At 48.7% G+C, this 17,955-nt stretch overlaps 1 protein-coding gene across 2 annotated transcripts in view; it reads right to left on the bottom strand.

The window, feature by feature from the left end:
• The window catches only part of PLEKHM1 (pleckstrin homology domain containing, family M (with RUN domain) member 1), a 37,840-nt gene that overhangs the window by 19,439 nt on the left and 446 nt on the right, over positions 1–17,955 (bottom strand). The window contains exons 2-5 of one of the 2 annotated variants that reach the window (XM_012726596.1): positions 17,216–17,351; positions 12,642–12,730; positions 8,326–8,573; positions 6,039–6,665 (exon numbers count right to left, since the gene is read on the bottom strand). In XM_012726596.1, the coding sequence (XP_012582050.1) occupies positions 6,039–6,665; positions 8,326–8,573; positions 12,642–12,689 (923 nt within the window). In that variant the 5' untranslated portion in view covers positions 12,690–12,730; positions 17,216–17,351. The remainder of the gene's footprint in view (positions 1–6,038; positions 6,666–8,325; positions 8,574–12,641; positions 12,731–17,215; positions 17,352–17,955) is intronic. The other variant, XM_004684925.2, reaches the window with a different exon arrangement.

The following is a 17,955-nucleotide window of genomic DNA, read 5'->3' as shown; positions in this document are numbered from 1 at the left end:
GGACTCCGCCCTTTGCCTTCTAAACAGGCTAACTGGGTCTGGAGTTTGCTTGATAAAACAGGGTCCCGTGGGCAATCATGCCCCAGGCCGGCGGCAGCAGAGTCTGGGTCCTGGGCTGGGCCCCACCAGCAGCTCAGACACCAAGCCTCTGTTCCCTGTGGCAGGGACTTAGGTGGCGTGAGGTCCACTTTGTACTGCAACAATAACTGAGCAGAGGGGTGGGGTGGGGTGCAAGGTCTGGTCACTCCAGAGCTTGACTGGGTGTCAAGACATGCTTCTTGTTTGCAGAAATTGCTTCTTGTTTGCAGAAACTGCATTGTTCGCAAAATGGACATGTATGTACACAAGTATGTGGGCCCAGGGTGCCCCGCTCACTCCTCCCAAGGGGCCTCGCACTTCAGTGATGCTCCTGGGGCTGCAGGAAATCAGTGGTGCCTGGGTGCACACGCACGCACACATTCATGCACAAACATACTCCTAGGCCTCCCGGAATGTGCTCTGGCTGGAGGGTTAGTGGTTCCACCTCCCTCTCCTGAGGCTTCTGAGACTCCACTTCGTGTCTGAAGCAAACCTGTTTGCTGCCTCCTCCTCTGTTTACAAACCCAGTAGCGAGGGCCATGAACGAAGGGAGGTTCAAAAGGCAAGAGAGCTGTCTGGAGTGCAAAGGCTGCACACATCTGCCCTCGCGGCTAAAACCGGGTCCGGAAGACACGTAGAAAGCCCCCTCAATGTAGGCCCATGGAAATGAGGACTCTGGGACTCCAGTTTTATTGGAGTGTCTTCCAGCTCTGCTTTAACCTCATAACCCTGGACAACATTCTGGATATTTTTGTGAAGAGCAGGCTACCAACCCATACATTTATGAAGAAATAATGTTTTTAGCAATAATGCAGGGATAATGGAGAGGCCCATGTAAGTGAATGAAGCTGGACCCTATCTCACACCACATACAAAAGTTAACACAAAAATGGACCAAAGACCTAAATGCAAGAGATAAAACTCTTAGAAGGAAATGGGTGCAAGTTTTTGGTTTAGGTGATGATTTCTCAAATATGCTATTTATGTATAATCAAACAATAAGTAAATTAGATAATTAAAAACTTTGTTTCAAGAGGGCTGTCAAGAAAGTGAAAAGACAGATTAAGAAAATACTTGCATATTCTGTATTTTGTATATTTTATATGCAAATATTATCTATCTGATAAAGTTCTAATACCTAGAAAATAAAAACAGCTTACAAGTCAATAGTAAAAAGGCAAATATCCAAATTTTAAAATGGGTAAAGGATTCGCACAGACATTACGCCAAAGACACACAAATAGCTGATTATTATATGAAAAGATGCTCAACAGCATTAGCAGCTATGAATGTAAATTGAAACTATCAGAGAGACACTACTTTACAACAACCAGAATACTACAGTCACAAAGTAACAAATGTTGGCAAAGACAGAGAAGTTAGAATTCTCATATGTTGTTGGTGGAAAGATTAAGTGGTGTAGCTTTTGTGGAAAAGCTTGGCAGTTCCTCAAAAAGTTACCACTTGACTGAGCAATTCTACTCTTAGGTATATGCCCAAAAAGGAATTGAAAATTTTACAAAAATGCTCATAGTAATGCTATTCATTATAGCTCAAAAGTATTGACTTTTGAATGGACAACAAATGTCTTATTAACTGATGACTGGACAAAGTGTGGTACAGCCATTCAGCAGCTATTCCTCAGCCACGATACAAGCTATAACATGGGTGAACCCTGAAAACATTCGAAGTGAAGGAAAAGCCACAAAAGGCTACGCACTGTAAGATTCCATATATACTAAATCGCCACAATAGCGAATGCTAAGGGTTTTCCTTCAGGGTAGTGAAAACGTTTTTGAAGTAGACAGTAGTGAAACACTAAAATCCAGTGAATCTTCCACTTTAAAATAGTGGGTTTTATGGTATGTGACTTATTTCTCAATTAAAAAAATAGGAGGCCAATTAGAGAAAGACAGATAGCTGTGGTGAAATAGTTGTGGGAGACCTGGCTTTGCCCTAAAGCCAGACAGGAAAATACAAGAGTGTAGCTCACAACATGTAGGCAAGGGTGAGTTCTGGAAAAGAAGGGGTAGTTTTCACTGGCAGAGAATGAAAGTATGTTTGTCAACAAACTGTATGTGCCCACCCACTGTGACAGGACGGAGCACCTTCTGAAGTGAATTCAGGAAGGAGATTTTCAACAACTGTCCCCTGTGAGGTTCCAGCAGCACGGGGCTCCAGAGTCCACCTGGCCTTGGTCGGCACATTGCTGGGCACCCCACGAAAAGTCCCCAAAGTTCTGGAACTTAATTCCCTTGTTTGTAAATCAGGTAAGGCAAGAGCATGTACCTTTTATCACCATGACAAAGATTAAATGAGGCCATGTAGGCAAAATGCTTTGTAGAATGTCTAGCACAAACACTTAATAAATGGTAACCTTAATTTCTGTAGCTGTTTATATCATCACTGATAAGTCTGCACAGCGCGCGCGTGCACACACACACACACACACACACACACACACACACCAGCATTACCAAGACTCCTAATCTGTAAGGAAGATTTTAGTGGCACAGAGCAGATGGAGTGGATTGACAGCTGAAGAAGCACCCCCAAACAAGATGCTCAAGTGATAAGTCAGAGTCAGAACCAAGGTTGACAAGGTGAAACTAAGTTCATGGGTTTTCACCAAATTGGTACTGGTCTTCTGAATTAAAGAGAATAAGAGAAATATGTATAGCAAAAGGGAAAAAAAGTATAGAGACAGGATTTTGAAGGAAAGGGAGAGTAAGAAAAATTTCAAAAATTCTGAAGAAAGTAAAACTGTTCCCATTCCCAGGCTTCCCACTTCTGGCTGGCTCAAGGCAGCAGTTTCAAATGAAAACTTTGTTGTTTTCACTTAGAAAACTATCTACTATCTGCTACAAGTAAACATGTTCTGTATGTGTGTATATACCCACACATACACACATACGTAGTATGAACACTGAAATAGTGCAAAGTACGGCCTGGAGAACCCGGATGGCAGTCTCTCTGCAGAGCACTTCTGAGTCTGTGGTTTTCCGGGATGTCGTGGTGGTACATGGTACCTACCATCTGGCAGCCCAGGGCCACTAGGCATGGAGCGGAGGGCTGGAACCACTTCCCTCGGGGGAGGCCTTGTGAGACTGAGGTCTGACAAATACTACTCACCACGGACTTGTGGCAGCGCAGAGAGAGACAGCAGAGGGCGAGCAGACACTGGGGACCAGCAGTGACACGACCACCTACTGAGCACTCTGAACGAGTCAGGGTCTGCTCCAAACGCTTCGCCTCTCAATTCACTTCATCTTCCCAGCAACCCCCACTTCACAGAGGACACCGAGGTCAGCAAGGTTGAGTAACTCATTCAAGGTCACAAGGCTGGAGAAGGGCTGACTCAGGCACTCTGGCCCAGCGTCTGAAGCGTACCACCAGGCTGGGCCTGCACTGGCGCCTGGGGTAATTATAACTCAGACTCCTCAAACACAAGAGTCTACGGATCACCAGGCAAACGGTGATTTGGTTTCTGTAAAACATTAAGTGACTAAATTTCATTTGGAATGTTACGTGGGCTGGACTTGTATGTTCAACTTACATTTGGATTTTTTTAGTTGGAGGGTGTAAGCATTGGGTACTTATGTTTTTAAGTGACATTAACTCAAAAGTACATTTAAGTGATTTTAAATATCAAATTAAATTATTTAAATGACTTTGTTACATTTAAGTCATATAATAAAAGTAACTTAAGTTTGTTAGTGAGAATCTTTCCTCTTAAAACATACACTCAAAGAAATGTGCCTTTGAGGAAGCTGAAGGACAAACTTCAAGGTCAGCTCTAAGAATGACGGTGCTGGATTTCTGTACCTGGGAGAGTCGTGTTTGCCACATCACTGTCCAATTCTGGCCTGCCCATCCTGACTGTCTTCCCTCACGCTCCCCCAATACCCAGGACGGCACTTTGCACACAAGGTGGCTGGTCACTGATTCAGTGACCTTAAGCTGGAATTTTCCAATCACCAGACTCATGAAAGATAAACCTAAGACACATGACAAAGTGGGGCTGGCTGGTCTCTAGGAGGAAGGAGAGACCAGGAAGGGCTAGACCAGACTAGTGCATGAACCTAAATCATGTCAGGGGTCCCGCCATCACTGGGACGCGGCTGTTCCTTCCCAACCGTGGCTGAAATCTTCCCTTGAACATATGAAATTCTATCGAATGGGCTCCAGTGCTCTGAAGCTATCTCTGGGGCCTACCTGTAAGACATTCTGATGTGTGCAACTAACTAGCAGGCCTCTGTCTTCACTCTCAAACAGGCCTCTGAGGGAATCTCTATTTTAAAAATAGAGAAACAAAACTGCAAAATAGTAAGCAATCTGCCTAATGTTACTGGATTTGGATTTGTCCACATATCTCTGGGCTCCCTCATTGACCACCCCCACTAGGCACCATTCAGTCTGTGTCTTCCAGGTCAGAGAGGTCACCCAGGAGATTTGGGGAACTTGGAATACAGCTTTGAACTATTAGTTTCCTTCTCTCCGAGGAAGAAGCCAACAATTTCTTTCACAGTCTCAGAGATTGAGAAACTTGTGAAAGGTCACACGGGGGTAGAGCTGCAGACTGAACCAGTTCTGAGTCCTGTATAAACCCATTCTCCTCACTGCCCCCAAGGTGTCTCGGTTACAGCCCCCTGAGACTCCAGGCCCTGAGGACGTAAGATGGTGCCCCTTCAGTGCTTAGTGGCAATCGCATGTTATAGGAAGGGAGGGAGAGAAAGAAGAGAGGTACCAGGACTGACACCAGATCGCTCCAAAGCAGTCCACAGCATCACCCAACCCTGGTGCTATTTCTACACCCTGGGAAGACCTGAACTTAGGTGTGGGTGGGCAGCAGGAGTGGAAAAGGTGGTCTGAAACACAGGCTGATGGAACATGAATGAAATGCTTAATAGAAGGTTATCAGTTTTGGCCTGTCCCATGAACAAATACCCAAGCTTTGATAACACCTTCTGTGGACAGGCTGAGAGGAAACGGGCCCATCATGATGGAGTGCAAATGGGCAGTGTCTGTGAAAATTGCCAATTAATTTATCCTTTGGCTCAACAATTCTGCTTCTGGAAATTTACTGAACAGAGATACTCACACAGAACAGAAAGACCAGACACATGGGTACAGACAGAAACACAGAACTCCAATGTCATCAATACATGGCTGATACAACCAACTAAGAGACAGTCATACGATAGAAAAACATAATCAATAGAAAAAAAAGATAAAGAAGGCTGATATAAAAAGAAGCCTCCACCAGAAGGTGTAGAATAATGAACTTATACTTTTCCTTTTGTGGGAAAAGAAGAGGGATCAGAAATAAGAAACTTTACAAAAGACCTGCATATTCTTATTTGTTACAGACACATAGAAGCAGTGAAAGAGCCTGTGTGACAGCAACAATTGTGGCTACAGGGGGAAAAGACTTCACTGTGTACTTAAAATTTTTTTTAACCAAAATTAATGCAGAAGGCTCTGTCCAGGCTTCCTCCTCTAGTTGAGGTGTCCCATCTGTATCCTTTCTCCACATATCTCTGGGCTCCCTCATTGACCACCCCCACTAGGCACCATTCAGGCTGTGTCTTCCAGGTCAGAGAGGTCACCCAGGAGATTTGGGGAACTTGGAATACAGCTTTGAACTATTAGTTTCCTTCTCTCCGAGGAAGAAGCCAACAATTTCTTTCACAGTCTCAGAGATTGAGAAACTTGTGAAAGGTCACACGGGGGTAGAGCTGCAGACTGAACCAGTTCTGAGTCCTGTATAAACCCATTCTCCTCACTGCCCCCAAGGTGTCTCGGTTACAGCCCCCTGAGACTCCAGGCCCTGAGGACGTAAGATGGTGCCCCTTCAGTGCTTAGTGGCAATCGCATGTTATAGGAAGGGAGGGAGAGAAAGAAGAGAAGGAAGGACAGGCCAGAGGGAGACTGGGAAGGCATGGGGCAGGGGTACTCACTCTTGCAGAGATGGGTCTGAATCCTCGGCATTTGCTGCCCCCAGGTCTGAGTCGTAGGACATGGGCTCCTCAGAACGGTCTGGACTCTTGGACCCATTCTCTTGGAGAAGGCAGCTATCAGAGTTTAGGCTGCAAGACAGCTGGGACGAACTTGCTGTGTCCAGGCTGAGGGAGGAGGCAGTGAGCTTCCTGTTCCGGCGGATCTTATGGCCTGAGTGCTGGACTTCGATGTCCTCTGAGCCTGAGGAATGGGAAATTGAATCCAGAGACTCCTTCCGCTGTAGTTCTGTGCCAGAGGTAGTGAGAGGGTCAAGTTCAGAGAGTGGGCAAAGCCCAGAGAGGGCTAGTGGGGTAAGCGTCCACTCATTCAAGATGGCGGACTTGTAGGAGAGGTCAAAGGACAAGGATGTCAGTCCCTGCAGGAAGCTGAGGAGGAACTCGCCCTCCTCAGCATCTCGAAGCAGGGCCGTGGGCTGGTAGTACTCGCGCAGCCGGGTGTGCTCCTGGAGGAGCAGCTTCAGGTAGCATTCCATCAGGCCGTCGTTGAGGGCCAGCCGCAGCCAGGCCCGGCAGCGGCCCACGTCCGTGCTAACAAAGACCAGGTGCTCCAATTCCGAGATGATGTGTCTGGGAATGGGAGGACAACTTTTTTCAAGAAATGATTTCAAATCACTGAGATGTTATTTTCTTAACCAATCAGTAGGAAGCAACATTGCAAGAATGCCAGTGTATACAGGCAAGAAAAACTCTGGGAGAGCAGTTTTGAGTGAAGTTTAAGAACATGAAGCTCTGACGCCCAGTATTTTGAGCTGGTGTCACAAAGGACATTTGCATTACAACCAGTCCCTGGGCCCCGACATCATCTGCTTACCAACACATGATTGCTGAGCCCCCCAAGTTCAAGGTCCTTGGAGGCTGAGGACCAGGTGAGGACATGCCCTGCCGTCAGTCCAGGGAGTACACAGAGGTGAGCTTTGTTAGCAGAGCTGGGGAGAGGCCAGGCAGTCATGCCCAGGCTGCAGTAAGAGGTAAAGGTGAAGGAGAAACTTCTAGGCATGAGGGACTGACAGAGAGGCATAAGGTGCAGGAAAGCAAGTGGCCTGAGACAGGAGTTGCTCGGCACTGGGTGCTCAATATGATACTCATAGCAAGGTATGGGGTTAGAAAAAAACAAGTGTGGAGTCCAGAGAGAGCATCTGGAGACGAGAGTGGCGATTCGGTTACAAAACCAGGTAATGCAGGGCCTTGCTTGTCAAACTGGTGAGGCAAAGTGGGCAATAGCTCTCACACCTGGATGGACATCAGCATTAGCCAGGGGTGTTTGGGATACAGGTTCCAGGTCCCTAGCCTAGTAAATCAGTCTCCGGGGGGGCATTTGGGAGTCTGTAGGCTACAGGTTTTTGAACGGAAAAGTCACAGCTACACAGACTTCAGGCTGGGTTCCTCAGGCTCAGATCAGACCCCATGTGTCCCGCACACTGTATGACAGCCTGTCTGATGCAGCTGCCCCTGCTTGGAGTCACCCCGACCCCGTGGCAGGGCTCCTCCTGGGGGGCAGACCACGCACTACAGGACGCAGTCACTGAGCTCAGTTAGCTGAAACTCAGGAAATATTCATCAGCTAACTGACCTAAGGAAAGACAGAATGAGACGGGCGCAATTAGAAACACTATCATCATCCTGGAGTAAGGCAAGAACCTCAGACAAGGCTGTGGCAGTAGGCCCGGAAGGGAAGATGAGAAACTGATAAGTTGCCTTGGGGCCAAATGTAGCATTTAATAGCCCTCAGGGGTTCAGCGAAGGAGCAAAAGCCAGTTGGGAACAGGGCCAAAAAAGTCAAGTATCTCAGGGAGTATAGTCAGATGCTCTCTCTGGATTCTATGCTCGTTTGTTTTTTAATCCCATACCTTGCTATGAGCATCATATTTAGCACCCAGATGTTGGAACACTGACGGACAGGGCAAACAAACCTCGTCTGTGCTGGGCCAGGGAGTGCAGGGTTTGGGCTTTGCAGGCCTCAAGCCTCTGTGACAACTACCTAACCGCTCCAGTGTGGAAAAGGGCTGTTCCTGCCCAAAGGCCACCAGCCCAGGGGTTAGTGGGCTGCCTGAAGGGTGACAGCCTGGCTGTCTACAGTCACCCTGGCTGGGAGGCTGGGACTAGTGCTAACCCCCACCTCACCCAGCTGCTCTAGAACACAAAGCTCTCTGTTGATTTCTCCCTTCTGGGGAGGACGCTGGGTGTCCCGCACTCTGAATCCCACCCCAAACCTCCTCACTGATCTTACTTGTGGGTGACGGCTTTTAGGAGGGACCAGAAGACAGGCTGAGGCAAAGGCTTCTGGTGGGCACTTTTCTTCCGTTTTCCTCCAGCCTCGGCCCGGATGTGCCTGGCATGCAGGCCGTGGATAAACACAGCCTCCAGGGCACTGCACATGGTGTTGGCATCGCCGTCTTCACTGGTGACCACCGTGTCCAAGGACACATACTGCTTCTGCAGCGCCTTCACGGATCCCACGAGCTTCTTCTTGATAACCTGGCAAAGATGACACAGGCCTGCTTTTAGCAGATCCCATGGCAACTTCTGGAATGCATCTACACCGTCACCAAAGGTATGCGTGCCCACACGTGCGCACACCAGTTTATCTAGACATTCTTTCTGCAAAGCTAGCACATGGTCAGCATGTGCTAGCTGATCACAGAAAACAGGGCTCAGAGAAGCAAAGGAAAATTACACATACTACCCAGAGACAGAGTTAACAGGTTTTTTGGCAAAGATATCTGTGTAGATTTTTTCTTAAACCAGACTTACATTCACTGAAGTCTCACAGATCTTGTGTTTAAACAGTGGTTTCATCAGTTACAGCTGTGGGAACTTGGGTTAGATATCTACAGCAGGGTGAGGCTTGGCACAGCCAACATCCCCAAGTCAACAAGTACCACCAGAGGCAAAAAAAAGTCCCACCAGAGAGCCAGAAAACAGGAAGCTGGTCTAGATCTTAGACCTGGCAGTGAGAGGCCTGAGTTTGGTCCCCGCTCTATTGGTCAAAAGGTGGGCACCTTCAGACATTTCACTTATCCTCTCTGAGCCTCAATTTCCTTTTCTGTTCAATGAAAATAATACTTCCTGCTCTATAGCAATCAGGGGATTACTCTTGAGGGCAGGACTTGTTTATTTATTCATTAAATTGAGGAAAACTTGTTTACAACACTGTATATGATGATTTAGGGCTCACACCTTTTAGATGTAATTACCACACCCACCATCACTAAGTCACCCATAATCCTCCGTGACAGTCTACCATGGACAGTAAGAAAAACACCATGCCCCTCCCACCCTGCTCTCCTCCTTCTTCTGGTAGCTATATTCCAAGGTTTGTTATTTGTTTGGTTTTATATGACCCTTTGTTTTGTTTCTCTATATTCCACAGATAAGAGAAACCACATTGCATTTGCCTTTCTCCTGATTTGTTTCAACATTATCCACCTCCCTCCAGTTCCATCCATGTTGTCGTAAATGGCAAGAGTTTATCTTTTATACAGTTGAGTAGTGCTCCACTGTGTACATACCACACCTACCGGATCCATTCATCTATCCTGAGTACTTAGGTTATCTCCCTAACTTGGTGATATTGTAAAAAGGGCTGCAATGTGCTTTACTTACAATAGGAAAGACATGGAATCAACCCAAATGCCTAAAAGTAGATGTGGTACATATACACAATGGAATATTACTCAGCAATCAAAAAAAGATAAATTCATGCTTTTTGCAGCAACATGGATGGAGCTGGAAGGGATTGTGCTTAGTGAAATAAGCCAGAAAGAAAAGGAAAAATACAAAATACCAGATGGTTTCACACATAGCAGGAGCATAAAGGATTGGGGGGAAAAATAGTAATAATGAACAGCTATATACCAGAGACAGTTTACGGGGGTGGAATGGGGAATGGGATCAAAAACAGTGGGGGGAGGGAAATGCACTGGACTATGGTGATGGCACACGGGTGACTCAGTGATGGGAAACCCATGTTGATTACAACTGAGATGGGAAAAGATGCAAAAGGATGTAAAACTACACATTTAAAAAAAAATGCTGCAAAGAACACACGGATGCTTCTACCTTTTCAAATTAGCATTTGTGCATTCTTCAGTAAATAATACCTAGGAGTGAAACTGCAACATCATGTGGCAGATCTATTTCCAATATTTTGAGCTACTACCACACGGTCTCCCATAGGGCTGGAGCAGTCAACATTCCATCAACAGTGTTTGAGGGTGGTGGGAATCGTCTTTTAATCATCCTCTGTCCACACAGTTGGTAAAGTTCCTGGCACATGCAAGAGCTCAACAAGTATTTATTTAAAGAATAGATTATAGAAGAATAAATACAGAAATACAGTTAAAGACCGCTCTATCATAACGTGATCACTCTCAAAGTGTTGGGAAGAGGACCAGAAGGGACTGCAGAGACTGGCTTGAATAGTTAGGTGAATGGATGATGGCGAGTTTTTTTACTGTTTTGTTCTAATTTTTTAAAAGATTTTTAATATTTATTTATGCACACAAGGAGCGTAGGCCAGAGGTGAGAGGATTCACCAGTGACAGTGACAGAGTGGGAGCGGAAGAGGCAGATTCACTGAAGTACACTGCTGAGGGGGGCAGTGGGCGGGTCAGGAGCGGTCTGCCGTGCCATGTGGGTCACCCCCTGGCTGGGACAGCTTCATGGTGCTGAGACATAACCCCTGCCCCACCAGGGAGGCCCTGTTTTGTTCTGATTTTTGCCAAAACCAGTTCATGCAGAACAAAAAGTTAAATGTTTTATAACAGCTTTGATGCAACATACTATACACAGCATAAATACACTTACTTTGTTTATAGTTCAATGGTTTTTAGTATAATCACAGACCCATGCAACACTCACCATCTAATTTTAGAACATTTGCATCACCGCCAAGAAAGAAACACTGTGCCCATGAGCAGTGACTCCCTTTCCCCCTCCCTGGTAACCCCCTAATCTACATTCTGTCTCTATGGATTTGCCTATTCTGGACATTTCATAAAAAGGTCTTCTCCACCCTCTGAGCCTGGCTTCTTTCACACCATATTTTCAAGGTTCATCTATGCAGCCGCTCCCATCAGCACGTCACTCCCTTTTACTGCAGATAATATGCCAGTGCACAGATACACCACATCTTATTTATCCACTCATCAGTAAGACATTCGTGCTGTTCTCACTCTGGCTACAGTGCTGCAATAAACACTGATGCAAGGTTCTGTGTAGACACATTTTTAGTCCTTGAGTCTACACCTGGTAGTGGAATTGCTAGGTGGTGTGTAACTCTGCATTTAACTTGCTGAGGAACTGCCATGCTGCTTTCCACAGTGGCTGCACCCCTGCGCCTCCTCACTAGCAGCATAGGAGGGTGTTGATCTCTCGTCCTCACCAGCGCTTCTTTCTGTCTGCCATTTTGATGACAGAACCCTTAGTGTGAAGAAGTAGCTCATGATTTTGACTCACATTTCTCTAGTGTCTAATGATGCAAAGTATTTTTCACGTATTTAATGGCCATTTTTATAGTTTCTTTAGCACAGGCCTCTTCAAATACTGTGCCCACTTTTTAATTGGGTAATTTATCTTTTATTGTTGCACTGTAAGAACTCTTTATAGATTCTGGATAATAGACCCTTTAAAGCAAAAGCACAAAAAAATTAATGTTGAATGTTCTTTTAGATGTAAAGCTATTATTAGTACAGTATGTAAAAGCACAAACGTTTCATTCAACTGAAAGCCTATTAGCAAGGGGATGCAGAGATGAGCGCAGCAGACGCTACAGAAATTCTTATGCTCGCGAGTGGATCCATACAGCCCTTGCCAGGAGCTCAAGCTAGTCCACCTCTGCCCCACCTCGGGGGGCCCCTGGGGAAAAGGCCCAGTCACCATTTGGGAAAGGCCTTTGCGGGAAAGCTGGGTATTCCACTGTGGTGAGCAGCGGGAACGTGCCCTGAGGCCCACAGCTCCTTTCAAGAAGAGTTCTCTGAACTGTGGCCTGTAGTAAGGAGGGACCGAAACCCTGGCTTAGGGCTGTGCTGAGGGGCCAGCTCAAAAGCTGACTCCACCTTCTGCCTCTCCAAGGGACCTGCCTGCCTGGGCCCAGCAGCACACAAAGGGCTTTCCTCGAACTGGTCCTGCCACTGGTCCTGCCACTGGTCACTGGCTGGAAAGAGGTAAATATTCAAGGATGGAGTACACTGCCAGGTTCCCCGCCTGCTCTAAAGCAAACCAGTGCCTGGGAATATCTATTTTTGACCAATTCAGTGCAAGGCCAAGCTGTGATCAAATCAGGCAAGAGAGCAGACGCAGGGCTGAAGGTCCGAGTGGAAATTCTTTAAGTCACCAACCTCAAATCCCCACTGTTTTTCATAAATGCCTGCTGGACCACCAAAATGATGATCTAGAAAGGGCAGATCTCCTCAAATCCTGCTTCGGCTGTAACTTTTTCTCAGCTGGAGGCCTCTTTCCAGAGAGCGCACTTCAAAGTGCGACAAGGGAATGAGATAGAGTTCGGCCACCTCTTCCCCACCCTGATTCTTCCTTGCCACTTACTGGGATGGCAGCCCGGGGGTCCAGTCCATTCTCCGCCACTGAAAGCATGTCCACTCACGCAGCAACACCCGTGGAGCATCACATGACACCTGCAGAGAGAGATGGCCGGCAGGTGAGGAAGGGCCCAACTCACCCCAGAGGCCCACAGCCACAGTTCTCAAAACTACAACCGAAAGGCCTCTGAACACAAAAGTAAAAACTGAAAGTAGATGTTAAGGAAGGAACTGAGGAAGGGGAAAGTGTCTGAGGGTTTAGGTGTTGGGAGATGAGCGGGTCTGGCAGACCCACAGGTGGGTCTGCCCCACGTAGGTGGTAAGGACTGTGCCACAGCAAAGGGGGAAGGTGCCACCACCGACAGGTACCAGGGCCTGCAACCGCCCACCCCAGACTTCTGCGCCAGTCCAGTGCCTGCAAGCTTGGCAGTGACAAAGTACAAATGGCATCATTTCAAAGGGGGAGGAGGGCTAGGGGAGACCCCCCAGTTCTAACACTCACTGACCACTGACCAGCTAGGCATGCCAGGACACTCTATCAGAACTCTCAGATGAAGGCTGTGGCAAGTGCCCCACGTGAGGCCTGACAGTTATATGTGCAAAGGATATCTACAACAACAAATCTAACAAAGAAGCTACTGCCAGAATGAGTAGGCAGCCCAAAGAACGTACAGCCAAAGTCAGAACAGTCAAATCTCTCAGGGCAGCTGGCTTCCTCCTGGGGTCGGGGAGGGGAGGAGATGGGACCGCTGCCTGGGCCAGAGAAGACTGCTGGCCGGCCTCGCCCCACCTCAGCAACTTACACCAGGGCTGGGCAAGCAGAGTCACTTCTACACTGATGTCTGGTGGCCACAGAGCTACGCAAGAGGGCCACGACGAAAGGCTCCTGCTATCACGGCTCTCGAAAAAATCAAGGCCCAAAGAAGCTAATAAAACCAAGTCATGCTAAATGGGTTTTGCAACCTCTGCACTGCTTCATTCCTACCTCATGACCCCTCTACAAGTGATACTTTATTTCCTCCTGACAGATAAGAACCAGGAGCAGGCCTGGTCAGGGAACTTGCTGAGATCCCAAGGTCATGTGTGGCTCTGCCACCTGCCCCCCTCACCCTCACCCTGCGTCAACCAACCCCAGCTGGAGGGAAACCACCTGCTCCTGGTGGTGAGCACCACCTCCCTGCCCCAAGAAGCCTGGGGGGCAGAGGGAGACTGGGAAGGGGACTCTTGAGCTGGGCCAAGTGAAGGGGCGCAAGGGAACATTCAGGCCAGGCGGGCAGGAAAGGCTCACAGGAGAGCAGTGGAGCGTGAGGTTGCAAAGGAGAGAAGTGGGGTGTCCCCATATGGCGGAAGGTGCTATGATACAATTCCTGGCTTCTGGGGTTGGCAGAGGGTAAACAGGACCCAAATGAGGGGTAAACAGGACCCAGGCAAACATCTCCCCAAGCAAAGACATGCAGCGGGAGGAGGGGTGTGAGGCTGGCCCTTGCAGAGCCACCTAGGCGCGGGGAAGAGCCCTGGCCCTGCCCCTGCCTCGCTGCCCGCACCCTCCTCACCCGCCGGCCACCACCCAGAATTCTCAGGTCCCTCTTCTGGAGACCAGCTCCACACTCCATCTGCCAGGGCCTCAGGAAAAGGGGGGAGGTCCTGGTTGGATTCCTCAGAGCGATCCTGTGCAGACCAGGAGTGCAAGTCCAGAAGTCCAGTTCCGAGACTCAGGGCTCTGGTCCCTCTCAGCCATGCCATGGCCTGAGGCCTACCCTCAGCCCTGCTCGTCTTGCCCCAATCCTCAAGCGCCAAGCTGTCCCATCCTCAGTCAGCCACAAGGCCGGGAGCTCAGACCTTGACAATCCGATTAATAGCAGCCTGGGTCCGTTAAGGCCTCATTAACTAATTAATGGCGAATACTATGAGTATTTATTGGAGGAAGGAGGAGCTATCAGTAAGTGGTCGGCCAGTGATGTTCTGCTAAAATCAAAACAGTAAACTGCTGAGAGGACCAAGTGTGGCCAGACAAAAGCAAGTAACAGTCTCCCCAAACACTGTCACAAAGGCCACAAAGTGACAGACAAGCGCCCAGAGAAACTCAGAACAGCCACTTGACAATTCACAAAACAGGCCTAAGACTTTGGGGTTCAGGGCATACCTTTCTGCACAAGAAGCGAACACCCAACCTGCACATGTCTGTTCCATAATGCCGTGGGAGGCGGGACTGGCAGACCAGGACAGGTGTATTTCCAGGAGAAGCAGAACAGGAACCAGAGCCAGAACTGCTGGGCAGGGCGCTATCACCCCTGCGGGGACCCTGACTCCAGATCTACCGTTCTATGAGGCTGGTTTCACTTCCGTACAGCAGTCGTTACTGACATCAAGAACCAACCAGAGAAGCGTGTTTTCAAGGAGACGGCGGCTGCATTGTGGACGCGGGCAATGCTACTGCGGGACTCTGACGCTCCCTGTGGTGGCTGAGCAGGAGAACCCCGGCCACCCCAGTGCCGACTCACCCTAACGCAGCCCTCGGAGTTTCTGGCTCCGTGTCATTGCGACAAGTGTCCTGTAGAGAGACGACCACTCCCGCTTTAGAGGAGAACTGAGGCTCAGTAGAAAGGGGCCCAGGAAAAGGGCAGAATCTTTGGTTTCCCTAGGCCCAATCCTATGCAGTATCTTCACCAGTATCTCAGGTCCTTGGTTCAAAGTATGTGTCAGGCAAACATACTACTTACAGATTCTTTGGCACCCACATGCTCCATTTTATTAAATAAGGCCTAAAATGAACAGGAAACAACATGTGGATCAGATCTGTCACCCCACTCAGCTGAGCCCAGGACCGTTCCGGTAACGAGGTTTCAGCTGCCTTCTCTGAAATGTCTCAACACACAGGAAGGTACTGCCTCACGACACTGCCCGGCCTTCTGCATACTGTATGTTCAATTTCACTTCCTTCAGAGATCAAGGAAGAAAGAAAAGAGAATAGCTTAGAGGAGCCTTCCATTAAAAGAAGAAACGGATGAGCCAGCTTTACTGCTTTTTAAAACACTTTAAGCTCGAGTAAACAGCAAACTCCTCTCCCTAAGACTTCCCAGCCATTTCCACAGCCTCCTGTCTACTGCCTGGATCCAATCCTGTGCCTGGCTACTCCAAACAAAGCCTGGTGTTTAAGCCATCCAGCTGCTGTACCCATTAGTGAATCATGTTTTTCATTTGGAAAAGAATGACAAAGTTCCCTTCTGATTCAGACAGGCAGCTGACCTTTGAGCCATGGAAGTTCTAAATGAGTAAAAAACACCTTCCACCTGAACAAAGCGGGATGTGTCCCATGAGGGGTGGGATGGCGGTGTGTGTGGTGAGAAGCAGGCCTTTGAGCAAAGGAATACCGACTGAGGATGAGAACCTTCTAGCGTATGCCCCTCAGCCAAGGGAGTGCAGGCAGGAATATGAGGTTGGGCAGCTCTGGGTACCTTCCCTTCCACTTGCCTTCCATCCCGTCCTCTCGGATTCTCACTCCACAGCTCTTAGGATTCGAGCAAAGACCAAACTCTGGATGAGTGAAAACAGAAACTTTGCCCAAGTCTACCATGCCCAGGTCTAGGCATTCCTAGTGCCTAGAACAGTGGGGGGAACACCATGGGACTCAAGCAATACTTGAGTACTGAGCATATACTCCAGAAATACTTGCCAAATGCACTGATAAAATGACGACACAACGCAGTCTGTTCCGCACCGCACACTGTGGAAACTGAGACCACTCTGCAGCGGTGGGCCTGTGTAACTCCTTCTGTAAACCCAGCTGCCAGCAGGCTGAACCCGTTCAGCACGGCACACCACAAAGGGAGTGAAAGTCGAAGGAACGAGACCCTAAGGCAAGCAACGGCAGCAGGCCCTCTCCGGGACCCTTCGCACGTGCTGCCACAAGTGTGACCCTCTGAAGCCTGGCCACCAACATTTGGGGGTAATGTGCACCCAAAAATGTGTGATACATGATAAATGCTGAGGATGGGGCCTGGACCTCAAGAATGTCCCCCTGCATCATTACTGAGATAACTCTGTTCCCTGTGTCCAGGGGTAAACACAGTGGTCTGCCTAATCAGTGAGCCAGCAGCACCTGTGGAGTAGAGAAAGCAATTCCACGCCTCTGTACCCCCTAGGCCTTGGTCTCCTCAGGACCCACTCTCCCATTCTCGTCACATGTAACCACTTCTGGCACCCATCTGTTCCCTATGTTCTGTGCTGGGACTGAGGCGCAACGAGCTCTGGCTGGGAGCACTGGGTGAGGGGCCTCTAACAAGTGCTGGACAACACACAAGGACACGATGCTGTGATGGCTGCCAACAGCGCACAGCAGCACTCCCCGCTTCTCAGCCAAAAGGAAGGGACGGCCTCACTGCCCCGGACTGGGCACTGTAAGCGGGCATCCCTCACCTTCCAAGTATTTAGGTGATACCTTCCATGCCAGCAGCTGGCACAGTGATTTAATATGAGTGTCAGAAACAATTCCTGAGGGTAGGTACAGGGGATCAGATACCCAGGAAAAACCTCTGACCCAAGGTGGGGGGTGGGGGGTATCTCCTCCTCCTCCACACTTACCATTCAGGCTGCTCAGTCTCCGTCAGGTTCTGAGCAAGCACCTAGATATGGCTGTTGAGGGTGGGCTGTGGGGTTGGCAGGGGACTCTGTACCTCCTCAGCTTGAATGGGGGTTGGGTCGAAGAATGGATGGACAGCTGTGGTGAAGAATAAAGATGGGGCAGAAGAGGTGAAAGTTTATGGATTAATTGTTTTTAATGAGACTGGGTGAGGGTGATAGGAACTGGGGAGCAAGGGGAGGGAGCAGTTTAACGACGACTTAGGGATGCGGTGTCTTCAGGATGGCTGGAGATGGAAAGGAAGTACAGGGTGGGCTTGGAAATTAGGGGTGGAGTCCGTTGAAGACACAATCCACTAAAACTTGGCAAAGGACTGAGATCAGTTATCAAGAAAGAGGTGAGCTCACAGGGCATCTCCTGGGGTGATGGTCTTTCATGAAAGTGGGGGTTTGGGGGTGAGGGTATAGGAGGGTGGGTTGTTTAGGGCAAGAAGACCTTGGGGAGCTGACCAGGGGTATGTGGGATACTGGTATCAAGAAAGCTGAGCAGGAAAAGAGGAAACCTGAATGGTGGGTCTCCAGGGTTGCGGGGAGTCTTAGGATTGTCAAGAGGTAGAGGGGTGAGGATGAGATGTATTGGGGAAAGCGGAGGGCTGTGGCCGAGACCTGGGTGGAAGCGAGCTGGAGAGGGGTCAAGGATGAGGCTGCATCTAGAGAAGACCAGTGGTGAGGGGTGGCCGAGC

Source organism: Condylura cristata, unplaced genomic scaffold (assembly GCF_000260355.1).
Source record: "Condylura cristata isolate star-nosed mole 26May11 unplaced genomic scaffold, ConCri1.0 scaffold00017, whole genome shotgun sequence".
NCBI classification, from domain to species: domain Eukaryota; kingdom Metazoa; phylum Chordata; class Mammalia; order Eulipotyphla; family Talpidae; genus Condylura; species Condylura cristata.
The sequence above is the reverse complement of the archived record's forward strand: the minus strand, read 5'-3'. Positions and strand labels throughout refer to the sequence as shown.